At 37.3% G+C, this 13,891-nt stretch overlaps 1 protein-coding gene across 9 annotated transcripts in view; it reads right to left on the bottom strand.

The window, feature by feature from the left end:
• The window catches only part of Ptprm (protein tyrosine phosphatase receptor type M), an 807,906-nt gene that overhangs the window by 508,635 nt on the left and 285,380 nt on the right, over positions 1-13,891 (bottom strand). For all 9 annotated transcript variants that reach the window (XM_021734384.2, XM_078030368.1, XM_078030369.1 and 6 more), the window contains exon 3: positions 13,472-13,743. In XM_021734384.2, coding sequence (XP_021590059.1) covers positions 13,472-13,743 — 272 coding nt within the window. The remainder of the gene's footprint in view (positions 1-13,471; positions 13,744-13,891) is intronic.

Here is a 13,891-nt window from a genome sequence, read left to right as displayed (position 1 = left end):
TATCGACAAAACAATGGACTCTGAATTCCCAGCATGACTGTCATGAGGCCACAATGAAACAATGAAGTATATGGATATTTCTGCAACTTCACTTGCTCCAGCGACTTTTCCAAAAAGATACACAGAAAGACAGCATCATATTATAAACTGGCCCACCCCTTCCAGTTCACTGGAAACTTTTGAAAGTAAACTTCTTAATATGGCACATTCAGTGCTGATTTACTTAAAGCTAAATGCAGAGACAAAAAGGTAAAATACAGTGTTGATTTTATGTGTATATATCTACACAGACACACACACACACATAAAGAAAGTCACAGTTTATATATAAGAATATATCATTTATATATATATATATATAAATATATCTTGATATTATACACTTAGATGTTTATACATAAGATAATTATATTATAAGCTAAAGCAATAAATTCAATATTTCTTAAAAAACAAAAGTATGTTTTTAAAAAGAGCATTTGGCAGCTCTTGGTAAGGGATTTATGTTAAGGGATTTATTAGTACAAATTTTATTAGTCACTTCATCAAGGTTACAGTACACTATATAACTTTAATACATACCACAATTATAAAGTAAGTTTGATTTGTACTGAAAAATGCTATTTTAAAATACATATGATTAAATAAAGATCCTACATTTAGAGGATGCATAGCAGTCTTACACTGACTGACTGTAAATGCCTGACACTTGAGAGATTAGTTCTGCTGCTTCTTATAGTCAAGGGAGTCAAAATATGCAGCTCAAAGATGAGACCCATCTAAAAGAGGTTTCTTAGAAACAGATTTGAGAATACCATAAAATGTGTGATTGCCATGAACTCTCCCTATCTGGCAAGTTTTCCATTCTTAGAAAATGGAAAAATATACCCTGTTCATGGATAGGCAGAACAAACATCATCAAAATGGCGATATCACCAAAAGCTCTCTATAGGTTTAATGCAATGCCAATCAAAATCCCAACGGCATTTCTTGTAGAAATAGATAAAGCAATCATGAAATTCATATGGAAAAATAAAAGACCCAGAATAGCAAAAACAATTCTAAGCAGGAAGTGTGAATCAGGCGGTATAGCGATACCAGATTTCAAACTATATTACAGAGCAATAGTAACAAAAACAGCATGGTACTGGTACCAAAACAGGCGGGTGGACCAATGGTACTACACTATCTTATATTTGATAAAGGAGCTAAAAGCATGCAATGGAGGAAGGATAGCATCTTCAACAAATGGTGTTGGGAAAACTGGAAATCCATCTGCAACAAAATGAAACTGAATCCCCTCCTCTCGCCATGCACAAAAGTTAACTCAAAGTGGATCAAGGAGCTGATATCAAATCAGAGACTCTGCTTCTGATAGAAGAAAAAATTGGCTCCGATCTACATATTGTGGGGTCGGGCTCCAAATTCCTTAATAGGACACCCATAGCACAAGAGTTAATAACAAGAATCAACAAATGGGAGTTACTTAAACTGAAAAGTTTTTTCTCAGCAAGAGAAACAATAAGAGAGGTAAATAGGGAGCCTACATCATGGGAACAAATTTTTACTCCTCACACTTCAGATAGAGCCCTAATATCCAGAGTATACAAAGAAGTCAAAAAATTAGACAATAAGATAACAACCCAATCAACAAATTGGCCAAGGACCTGAATAGACACTTCTCAGAGAAGGACATACAATCAATCAACAAGTACATGAAAAAATGCTCACCATCTCTAGCAGTCAGAGAAATGCAAATCAAAAACACCCTAAGATACCATCTCACTCCAGTAAGAGTGGCAGCCATTAGGAAGTCAAACAACAACAAGTGCTGGCAAGGATGTGGGGAAAAGGGTACTCTTGTACATTGCTGGTGGGACTGCAAACTGGTGCAGCCAATTTGGAAAGCAGTATGGAGATTCCTGGGAAAGCTGGGAATGGAACCACCATTTGACCCAGCTATTGCCCTTCTCGAACTATCCCTGAAGACCTTAAAAGAGCGCACTACAGGGATACTGCCACATCAATGTTCATAGCAGCACAATTCACAATAGCTAGACTGTGGAACCAACCCAGATGCCTTTCAATAGATGAATGGATAAAAAAAATGTGGCATTTATACACCATGGAGTATTACGCAGCACTAAAAAATGACAAAATCATGGAATTTACAGGGAAATGGATGGCACTAGAGCAGATTATGCTTAGTGAAGCTAGCCAATCCCTAAAAAACAAATAACAAATGTCTTCTTTGATATAATGAGAGCAACTAAGAACAGAGCAGGGAGGAAGAGCAGGAAGAAAAGATTAACATTAAACAGAGACATGAGGTGGGAGGGAAAGGGAGAGAAAAGGGAAATTGCGTGGAAATGGAAGGAGACCCTCATTGTTATACAAAATTACATATAAGAGGTTGTGAGGGGAATGGGAAATAAACAAGGAGAGAAATGAATTACAGTAGATGGGGTAGAGAAGATGGGAGGGGAGGGGAGGGAGGATAGTAGAGGATAGGAAAGGTAGCAGAATACAACAATTACTAATAGGGCATTATGTAAAATTGTGGATGTGTAACAGATGTGATTCTGTAATCTATATTTGGGGTAAAAATGGGAGTTCATAACCCACTTGAATCTAATGTATGAAATATGATATGTCAGGAGCTTTGTAATGTTTTGAACAACCAATAAAAACAAGAAAAAAGAAAAAGAAAACAAACAAACAAAAAAAAAAAAGTTTTCCATTCTGTGCTCCTCTCTAACCAGTGCCCCCACCAGGAAAGCTTAAAAAGAAAAGGAGTATGTTTGTCTCTTTCTGTCATAAGGGACTCTCCTACTGAAAGTGCAAGTACTGCTCTAGAGAGGTATAACAAGTGTATGAGGAGCCCAGGCAAAGTCACAGGACAAAGTGTGGGCAACCAGGTCCAAAAAAGATTGAGGTCAGATAAAACAACAACATGAGGACGCCAATGGTACCACTGCAAAAGGAAATCAGGAAGGTGCAAGAAATTGATCTGGGGATGTTCTGTTTGTTTTTATCCAGAAAATCTTCCATAGAAGTAACCCTTTGGTTTCTTCAGGAAGCCACACCAAGTCTTAAGAAAAAGAAAAACGTGATTCAGTCATTCAAAACACATTGATTTTCTTGTGTATGTACTTCTACATCCTAGGTGTCTGTTGTATATATTACCTACTTTTCTTCAGTGAACCAATATGAGGTGGGGCATAAGAACTCCCTTTCAGGGATGAGAACTCTGATTCAGAAAGGTTAAATAATTTTTCTGAGGTCACACAAGTAGTTACAGAGTCAGAATATAATCTTGAGTCTATTTTATTTTCATACCTGAACTCCTTTTTACGTTACTGAACTGCCTTAAGTAGCAAGTGTGAAACTATAATAGAAAACAAACTCACACATTCCCACACATGCATAAATACAAACACACACACACACACACACACACACACACACACACATACACACAAAACAAATAACTGTGTATACCTACATGTATGTTCTTTCATGCATAGATACATATGCTGTAAAAGTTTTTACTTTCAGATATAAGTAAGTAAGGGATATAGTAGTCATGTGTTTGACTTGGAAACAGATTCAAGAAAAAATTATAGACATAGTTTTAACCACATAAATTTTAGAATAAGGTCTGTCAAACTACTGCCCTAGGGCCAAATCTGTCCTCCCGCCTGTTTTCTATTGCTCCCAAGCTAAAGATACTTTACATAGTTTTCAATGGTAGAAGCAAATAAAAAATAATAATATTTCTTGATACATGAGAACAATATGAAATTCAAATCTCCATGACCCTGAATAAGGTTTTATTGGAAGATGGCCATGCTCATTCATTAGGCTTTGGCTCCGGCTGTTTTCAGACAACAAGAGCAAGTGCTGACCAGTTGCCACAGAGACTGTCTGGCCTGTAAAGTTTGAAATATTTACTATGCAGCCTCCTGTTTGTGGAGAGACTTCCTCCTTGGCTCTCCCACACACGATCATTACTCTGGTTTACAAGGAAGCACATATCCAAAGTAATACTTTTGTCACAGCCAAATACAATATAGCTGGCACTACATGTAGAAGCCTCCTATTCCAATAATGGCAGGAAGAACACCCTGTCCCTGGTTTTACTGCCTTTCAGTTCTTTAATCTGTGTGATATTTTAAATGCCCAATTAGTCTTATAATATCATTACCAATTTTTTAAAATAAGAGATAATTACCACATACCAAAACAAAACCATAAACTACTTTCTTTAGACCCCAAAATACTATAAAAATAAAATAAAATAAAACCCAACTCATTTGGAAATAGAATTTATCCAAAGGGGAAAATAATGAAGTGCTGAGAATTTTAAACACTTTAATATTAAAACCTAATCCTCAGGTGTAATTTTATACTATAGTTCCCCAAATTGGTTACATTTGGACTAAATGTTTTGCTTGTTTGATTTGACCAAAATAAACACTTAAAATTTTTGTTTTAAGTAAGACATTTGTCCTCTGGCCCAACCAAGATTTGGTTGATTATTTGAAATGCTATAAATCAGTATAACAGAATCACAGAGCCATGCTGATCTGGAATAATTTTGTCACAATTCAGTATTTAATTTTAGATTATTCCTTTTTTTAAATTTGCTTAAAATAAATACAGTTAATCCTCATTTTAATGTATTTCATATTTGTGATCTGCCTACAATTTATTTGTAACCCCCAAATCAATATTTTTAAAACTTTAAATGTCATTTATAGACATGCACAGAGCAACAAAAAAATCTGAGTTGCTCAGGCTCCTGGCAAGGCCAAGCAAGGCAGTACTCTATCTCCTTGTTTTAGCTTCATGTTGTAAAAAATCATCTGTGTTATGGTCTACCTAACTCTGTTTTTCATATTTTTATGCTTTTTATTGGTGATGTTGCATTTTTAAAGTAGCGTCCAGTGTTCTTAAGGGCAAGAGGCTGTGAGGTGTGTTATGGAGACAATTTACCTGTAATTCAAGTATGAGTTACAGTACTGTTGCCTATGGGTTCAATGTTAATGAATTAACAACATAAATTAGAGAAGATATCTTTACACAGAGATAAACATAAACATGACTATGTATTGATCGACTGACAAAAACTTTTTGTCTAGAGCCTCACAGGAACCCGATTCATATTTTGCATAGAAGCAATAGTTCAGTAGAGCCAGCCCTTCATATTTCTGTTCGGTATCCACAGATTCAACCAGGTATGGATCAAATGTATTTGGGGGGAAAAAAAAAAACAGAAAACAAAAACCAAACTGGGTCTATACTGAACAGGTACAGACTTTTTTCCTTGCCAATACTATATACTTCCCTAAATGATACCATATAACTATTTATATGGCACTGACATTATATTAGGGGTTACAAATAACCTAGAAAGAATTTAAATTTTATAAGAGGATATGTATCGGTTATATGCAAATACAATGCCATTTTACATAAGGGTCTTGAGCATCCACAGATTTCATATGCAGAGGGATCCTAGAACCAATCCCCTGTGGATACCAATACATAACTCTGTGTACTAATTCTGTGCACTCATTGTTTTGACTATCATACATAACTACAGTAAATACTGAGAATCTATGTTATTAGTGTGGTTTGGTTCACTCCAGATCTCCATTTCTCCTTTTTTGTTTTGTTTTGTTTTGTTTTCCTGATGGCTCTCTGATATTATCTGTAGCCGCTCCATGTGGAATAGACAATCAACATTCATTCAATCCTTCAACTAATAATGTCTCAGGAGGGGAGATTCTGCATCCTATAGCCTTTAGAGACTTTGGGGGAAGTCATTTACTGTCAGATAGGAAACAACTGGTTAAACTACTGACTAGTGCTCTCCTTTGCTCATGAAATGTTGGCCTGAGAGAGGGCTGACATCAGCCTTCCCTCAGATGCCTGCCAAAGGTGAAGGGGGGAGCAGTTCAACACTGCAGACCCCCGATCCTCCCTGCTTCAGTGAAGAGCAAAATTAGCTTTCCATGCTGCACTTTCCCTTCTAGGTGTGAGCAAAGAAAAGGGATTTGCTTTCCAATACCAATGCTCACCAAGGAAAATGTGCAAGTGGAAGTCATTTGTCAATTCTCTAGAACACAGGGGATTAAGGGGTATGTGTCTATCCTCACGCAGATTACCTGCTAGATCCTTTCCAGTTTTAAGTAAAAAGCAAATGTGGGGCCTACACATTTTTTAAAATGTTATGTTGTTTGTGTTAAAGAAATTAAAAGAAAAATAAAAAGAAATATGGACTATAAAAAAGTTTCTGTGGGGCCTGAGGATGTGGCTCAAGCGGTAGCTCGCTCACCTGGCATGCGTGCGGCCCGGGTTCGATCCTCAGCACCACATACCAACAAAGATGTTGTGTCTGCCAAAAACTAAAAAATAAATATTAAAAAATTCTCTCTCTCTCTCTCTCTCTCTCTCTCTCTCTCTCTCTCTCTCTCTCTCAGTTTCTGTAATATTAAAGAGCCAAAGCAAAAACCACAAGATTCCTCACATTAAGAAATCAGGAACAAGGGCTGGGATTGTGACTCAGTAGTGAAGTGCTTGTCTTGCACATGTGAGGCAATGGGTTCAATCCTCAGCCCCACATAAGATAAATAAATAAAATAAAAGTACTATGTTCATCTACAACTAAAAAAAAAGGTATTTTAAAAAAGCTTTAAAGAAAAAAGAAATCAGGAACAAACATTCAAGCTTCTATTTATATTGATGTATCAACTGAAAATATAAAATCCAGTTTTAAAAAGGTAAAGACCCTCAAAGGACAACAAAATTTGCAATGGAGCTAATTACTGATGCTTTATCATGCCTATTTTTTTTTTCCTTTTTGTGTATGTGTATACATGTGTGGGCAGGCACCATGATGGGTATAAAATCCAGGTCTTCACATAAGGTAGGCAAAATCACTACCACTGAGCCACACCTCCAGCCTCCATGCATTCTCTTAAATGATTTTCTGGTTTTGCTACAATTAAGCATGACTTTCCTCACTTGTGTGCCCTTTCCCTTTAGAAAGTGCTATTATCATAGCTCATCTACTCATTCAATAAAACGGAATTCACAAGAAAATTACAGTAGAGGAAAAAGTAGAGAAAGTTTAAAGTGACAGTTCTGATAAGCAGGAAGTAGCTGTTCACACAGGTATGAGACTAAATAGAAGGCATACTCATCCTTGATCATCAAATAGGAAGTACAAGCTGAAAATGAAATTTAGAGATGTGGGAAGTTTTTTAAAATGAATAAATAAAACATGGTCTTTGAGGATGAATAGACTATCACACTTTCCCAGGTACAGTTCTGAGTCAATAATAAAGTGACAACCTCTGTGCTCCCAGTGGTCTTTAAAATATAATGCTCATCTTTTCTAAGCACAAAATGCAAAGTTCAGGTGCAATTGCTTAGAATCACTTTCACTTTCTTGCTTGAGAGAGCGAGAGTTACTTATCAAATTCCCCTCTTTGTCCTGTAGTAAGCAATGCAATTGTCCTGCACTTAGAATAAAGGCCCTAACAAGGGAATTTATGGAGTCAAGGCATGTGTTGTTTTTCAACTGGGACATATCAGTATTTCCCAAGTGGACATTAGGGGACACTAGCCTCTGCAAAAGCCCAAATCAATGTACAGACTCCAGCTGGGCACCTACCATGTGTCCCTCCTGGATATTCAGATATGCACCTAAGCTCCGAAACTGACTGCAAAATAAGACTGTTCAACTTTGTCTAAATTGACAAATGACTAGTGTCTCTTTCCATTTGGCCAATTAATACTTCCCAATTCCTTAGATTTGAAAAGCACAACTAGAAAACACTCATTTATTCAGTTCTAAAACATGATCTCTAAGCAGCAAATGGATGTGGGCCTGCTGCCACTTATCGTGGCCTTACCTGGTTCCTAGTGAAATAAGGGACTGAAGGCAAATACAGCAAAGAAACCAGGCAGCTGTGTGGGGAATAAAAGCTGGAGCTAAATGTGAAGGGATGGGTAAGATCCTGTCATTCCTATTCCCTCAACTCCTCATTTACCAGCAAAACTGTCAGCTGGTAAAGGGTAAATCTTGGTTTAGCCTCCCTGCAACAGGCAGACTCCTTTGTGTCCTGGCTGCACAAAGAATTTAGAGCAGGGCCCAGCTGGAATCCATGCCAAATCTTCTCCCAGGACTCTTCAGTAAATCTAAGGAGTTTGTTTTAACAAGGAGGCTCTATTGAACCAAGACTCGCCCATTTGATGACTTTATCCTCATGTTCCTCATTGCCAGCCCTCTACCTACACTGAGAGGCCTGACTAAGGGGTTCCTGGAGCCCTGTATGCATTTTTTTCTGTACAGAGCCACTATTTATATTAAAAGACTCCTGCCTTCTGAGCCTCTAACTAAGCTGGGAATCAGGAGCAGAGAGAGAGACTGCAGGGGTGAAATTCAGGAGGCTTCTGTGGGTGCATACATGATTAGAGAGAACCCAGAGTAATCGATGGGTGACTCTTTTTGCTTCAGGGGCACCTGAAACATATGAACACAAGAGAGAGGAGAAAGGGAAGCAGAATCAAAATTGGGAACTATGCTTTTTTATCAGTACAATAAAACAAGAGGGTGAATGTGAAACGAAAATATTCTTTAAATGACAGGAAATCAATGTGGATATCCAAGGATGGATATCCCACTACCACTGATCCCCAGAAGGGCTGATCTAAGGAGTAGCTCTTAGGACAAACATTAATTAAGGAATTAAATATGTTTTAAGCACCACATACTTGACGATTTATGTTTTAAGAAACAGTAATTAGCTGTATTCATGCAGGTTATCACTGTGCTCTGTACCTGCCGAATACTGTTCTACCAGAAAGAGTTAAGAGGTACATAAAATGACTGCAGTGCAAGAAAGCTTTGGTCACAGCCAAGAAATGTTTCAAAGCTCTGTAAGTCTTTAACAAAGATCACATTGAAGGAAAGACTATGAAAACAAGAAATGCCCATGAAGACCTACAGTCTTCAACAAAAGAACTTGGAACAGCTGTGTCTGATTTGATCAAAAACTTTCCCCAATCTAACAACTATAATGCTCAGATTCTGACCAAGATGAAAAAGGACTTCACATTTCATGGTCAATCCTTGAGTGAGATGTGGACATTCCTGACAGAAGCCCAGGAGGTAGATGGAAATGACAAACACAGCTGTCCCCAAATGTGCCCCTACAGCACTGGCTCTTCAGGATATGGCCCAACAGGTCCAGGAAGGTAGAATTCCAAGAACCCTCATGAAACCTAACTTTGCAATTTTGTAGGACAGCAGTTCTAGAATATCGAAGCGGGGGTGGGGGTGGGGGGTGGTACCAGGGATTGAATCCAAGTTTAAATACTGAACCACATCCCCAGCCCTTTTAAAATATTTTATTTAGAGATATGGTCTCCCTGAATTGCTAAGTGACTCCCTAAATTGCTGAGGCTGGCTTTGAACTCAGAATCATCCTGCCTGTCCCACAAATCTTGCCTGTGGCTCAACAAACTGCCATCATTTATTGAAAGGCCAGCATATCACAAACGCATTTTTCCTTTCATCTTCACACTTTACATGGTCATTATACTTAATCCATAATTAGGAAAGGGAGACTCATAAAGTAAGTCAGCCTCGTAAGTCAGCAAGACTTATCCAAATCTGTTTCTGTCCATCCAAAGTGTATCTTCTTTTACTATGCTGTGATGCTGCCCTTAACAGTATTATACTGCGGGATGCCTTTAAAACAGTTTGTATATCCATTTTAACTCATAACAAATCTACTTACTATGGGTTGTGAATAGCTGGTATACAGTGATAGAACACATGTTTAGCATGTCTCAACTGGGTTCAACCTCCAGTCACACAGAGAAACAGACAATTACAAAAAACAAACTCTCACTCCTTACTAGTGTGAAAACTAGTACTGTAGAAACAAGTACTACATAAATATATTTTAATATACTAACATTTAAGTGCATATGAACCTTATATTAAATTTTTGCACTCTCTATAACGTACACTGATGTAATAATGTGGAGGTTGTCAAAGGCAAGCTGACTCCCTGTGCCCAGAGTGGGTTACTCAAGAGGACCGTCTTCAGATACCAAAGTCCTATTATCTTCAGCTTTCAGGACCAGAAAAGCCAATCAGTATCCTAAGAATGCTTTATTTGGATCCTGGTTTTTATGCCCCAAAGAAAATGTTACGCACATGTATGTGTACATGCATAATACCCAAAATTATTTTTATATTTTGAAATTAGAAATATAATAGTCTCTAATCAAATTCACTTCTTCAAGCTAGTACAAAACTCCTTATAGAGAAATCTATGTGAAAAATTATACCATAGCCGATAGGTTCTTGTATAACTCACATTTTAAAAAACATCAGGTGACAAAAGCTATCTCTTTTGTCAGGGTATGCTGACCCCACGGGATGAGAACTGAGTCAGCTGCCCAGGGAAGCTCTTCACCCACCCATACACCTCACCCACAAACCTGACAGTTCATTGTTCTGACTTTTCATCTCAGCCTCTCTACTTAATCTGACACTTCTGGTTAGGGATGGATACAGGTTTTAGATGGTGGTTTCCTTTAACTTCATCTCTTTTAATACAGCTTGTCCAATTCATCCCAACTGGAAAACATCGTTCAGGTCTTATATGTCAGTTTGAAGGTCTACAGCTCAGTGCTAAGTTTCCTGCTATTATCTACAATGTGTCATTTGCCTAGTGGCTGATGATGTTACTAGGGTAATGACTTGGATTTTTTACTTGTGCCCAACAGACAAAGGAAAATATGTGGGAATTATTGCTCTCACCATGCCTTTAAAACTTCAAAGGTGGGCACATGATGGAACACTTAGGATTAAATGAACAGGAGTTTTCCAAAGATCCTCATTCTTTAACAATATTGGCTCAGTAGGGGTGCAAAAAGGGGAAACAAATTCTAGCAAGGACATACTTTCTGATCTTATCTACCAATGTGTCCCACTGGACTCAATTCAGCAAGGACATACTTTCTGATCTTATCTACCAATGTGTCCCACTGGACTCAATTCAGCCGCTGCCTGAGGTGAGGAACAACCTGTAACCTGTTTCAGAAGGCAGAGAGAACATCCCAGAGTGGTATGAGAAGTTTCCTCCAGATGAACCTTATAATCACACTCAGCCTCTGAGCCTGACCCAACATGGGAAACCTGCTAAAGACTCACACGGCCAACCCCTCTTGCCTCTGCTTGCTTTTTAACCATATGAAGGAGGAAGCTTTGTCCCAGAGACTATCTTTGTTAATTGTATTACCAATTGGTTACTAGTACATTTCTTATCAGAGGAAGGTATTCATTAAATAGAATATTTTCATTCTTATGGAAGAAATATATTTTTCTCTTTTTTGTTGCATGAATAAAAACAGTACATGCACACTGGAGAAATTTATATGACAGATGACACAAAGGAAAAGAATCAAACCACAGTTTTTTCTCTAATTAGGGAGAAGTCATGTTTGTATGTATTGATTTCAGAATATATATTTTTAAAAATATTTTTTTAGTTATAGATGAACACAATATCTTTATTTTATTTATTTATTTATTTATTTATTTTTTAGAGAGAGAGAGAATTTTTTAATATTTATTTTTTAGTTTTCGGTGGACATAACATCTTTATTTTATTTTTATGTGGTGCTGAGGATCGAACCCAATGCCTCATGCATGCAAGGCAAGTATTTACCAAAAAGCTACAACCCCAGCCCTCAGGACATATTTTGATCTTTATCACATATTTTTTTAAAAACTTAAGAGTAACAGTTTAATATGTTGCTTTGTATCTGTTTTATCCATTTAAACACAGGCCTAAATACATTATTAAATGCTTTTCCCTAAAATTATTCTTAGTGTTTGAAAAATGAATTTTTGTATTGAGAGAGCACATATTAACAAATATTATTGAAAATGATACTGTTTCTGTTTTTCATTATTATAAATAAACTGCTAAGAATATCCTTGTAGTTAATTATTTGCAATCACTCTTTATTATTTTTTCAGGATAAATTTCTAATGTAGATTCCTAAATTAAGAAATATCTAATTTTTTAACACTCTAAAACTTATTGCCAATGTGCACTTAAAAAAGATTTTAACAATTTGCTTGTGTAATAACAGAGTTTTCATTATGTCTTCACTTCTACTGAAGAAACATTTAATTGTAATTTAATAAATACTAAAAATTGCTATAAGTAAAGGGAAACAAAGATAAACTAAGCAAGAAATTTACAGCCCACTTATTCCCATTATCAACCCCCAGGTAAGGATCTGGAATTGATAGATCGTTACTGATCAACACCAAATCTGTAGGATGTATTACTGGGTGCATTTCATGCCCATTCTGAAGACAAGGAGCCCTTGAAAAATCTAGTTTCCTGTCTCTGAGTCTAGCCAAGCACCTTAATTGAACATGAGAAATGATCTGAGACGTATGTTCCAGCTGACTCCTGAGTGAGCCAAAGGAATTAAGAAAGAGAACAGCAAAATACCACAATCCTCTTCAGGCTGCCTCTTAGCTGGAAATCAATTGTGTATTCTTGATACCAAGCTATTTGTAAAAGATGTCATGGATAAAAAGTAAAAGCAACTCAAATGCCCACTGTCACTTATTTTTTGCCTTTAGTTACACAGCAGGATGCTCTTGTGTGGCAGCATCCCTGACAGAGGGATGTGACCTTAGATCACTGCTCTTAACTGCCCTGGACTTCCTGCTTGTCTTACTTTAAAGGGCAATTCACTCAAAGTGGGCAACATGGTTCTCAAAAGAGTCTCCAAGGGCTGTGGTTGTGGCTCAGTGGTAGAGTGCTCGCCTAGCACATGTGAGGCACTGGGTTCAATCCTCAGCACCATTTGAAATAAATAAATAAAGATATTGTGTCATCTACAACTAAAAAAAAAAAATCTCCAAAATAACAGAACTTGGCAGCAGCCCTCTGTGACAAGGACTTGGTCTCCACATGGCATTTTGTTCCCACTGCTTCCAGGGGTGAAAGAAGGAACCCACACTTCACAGGCTGACCCCAACAAGGGCTCACTTCTTCATGACTCATCCACTCCTGAGACCCATTCACAGGAGAGCCATCTTCCTTAAGAATCAAGCACTGTCTCCAGGGGTCAACATGGCTAACTCAAGATAGAAAGTAAACTATCCCTGCACATAGCACTGCTTGCCCTACTGAGGGATATTGCTTTGGTTGTGCATAAACAAATGTGAATTGGATTTTTATTCATTTCAAAAAGTCATAAGACATTTGTCATCAAATAGCATGGGTAATAATTACAGTGATATTTTAAAAGGAACCCATTATTTATTTTACATTCTAATTATATTAATATAAAAACAATTCATATTCTTAGAAATTAGAGGATGCTTCAAAACACGAAATGGAAAGAAAACACATACCTGATAAAAGTTAGGCCAGAATGTACTAATGGCCAGTTCTGCCCTGTTCCATGTACGTGTTGGGTCTCCAGATATATTCCAGATAGGATTTCCCAAAGGTCCGTTATTGACTTTCACATAGACATTGAGTAACCCAGGAGCAGAATTACTCTTGCTGGATACAAAATAGTGAAAGTCAATGCAGTGGGTATCATTTTCCTTAAGCTGAGGTAAGAGCAGGTGAGCTCTCTGCCCCTCAGGTCTCCCAGATGCATTCACCAGCATGAAAGAGCCTGCAGAAACAAGATCAAGGGAGACTTACAATCTGAAACACTACTTTATGATCACCTCTGAGAATCTGTCACCATTTACATGGGTGGATACTGAAATTCCATGTATCTTACTTAAGCTTAAAGCCCCAGTTTCTTTCATACCTTTTTT

Source organism: Ictidomys tridecemlineatus, chromosome 13 (genome assembly GCF_052094955.1).
Source record: "Ictidomys tridecemlineatus isolate mIctTri1 chromosome 13, mIctTri1.hap1, whole genome shotgun sequence".
NCBI lineage: Eukaryota > Metazoa > Chordata > Mammalia > Rodentia > Sciuridae > Ictidomys > Ictidomys tridecemlineatus.
The sequence above is the reverse complement of the archived record's forward strand: the minus strand, read 5'-3'. Positions and strand labels throughout refer to the sequence as shown.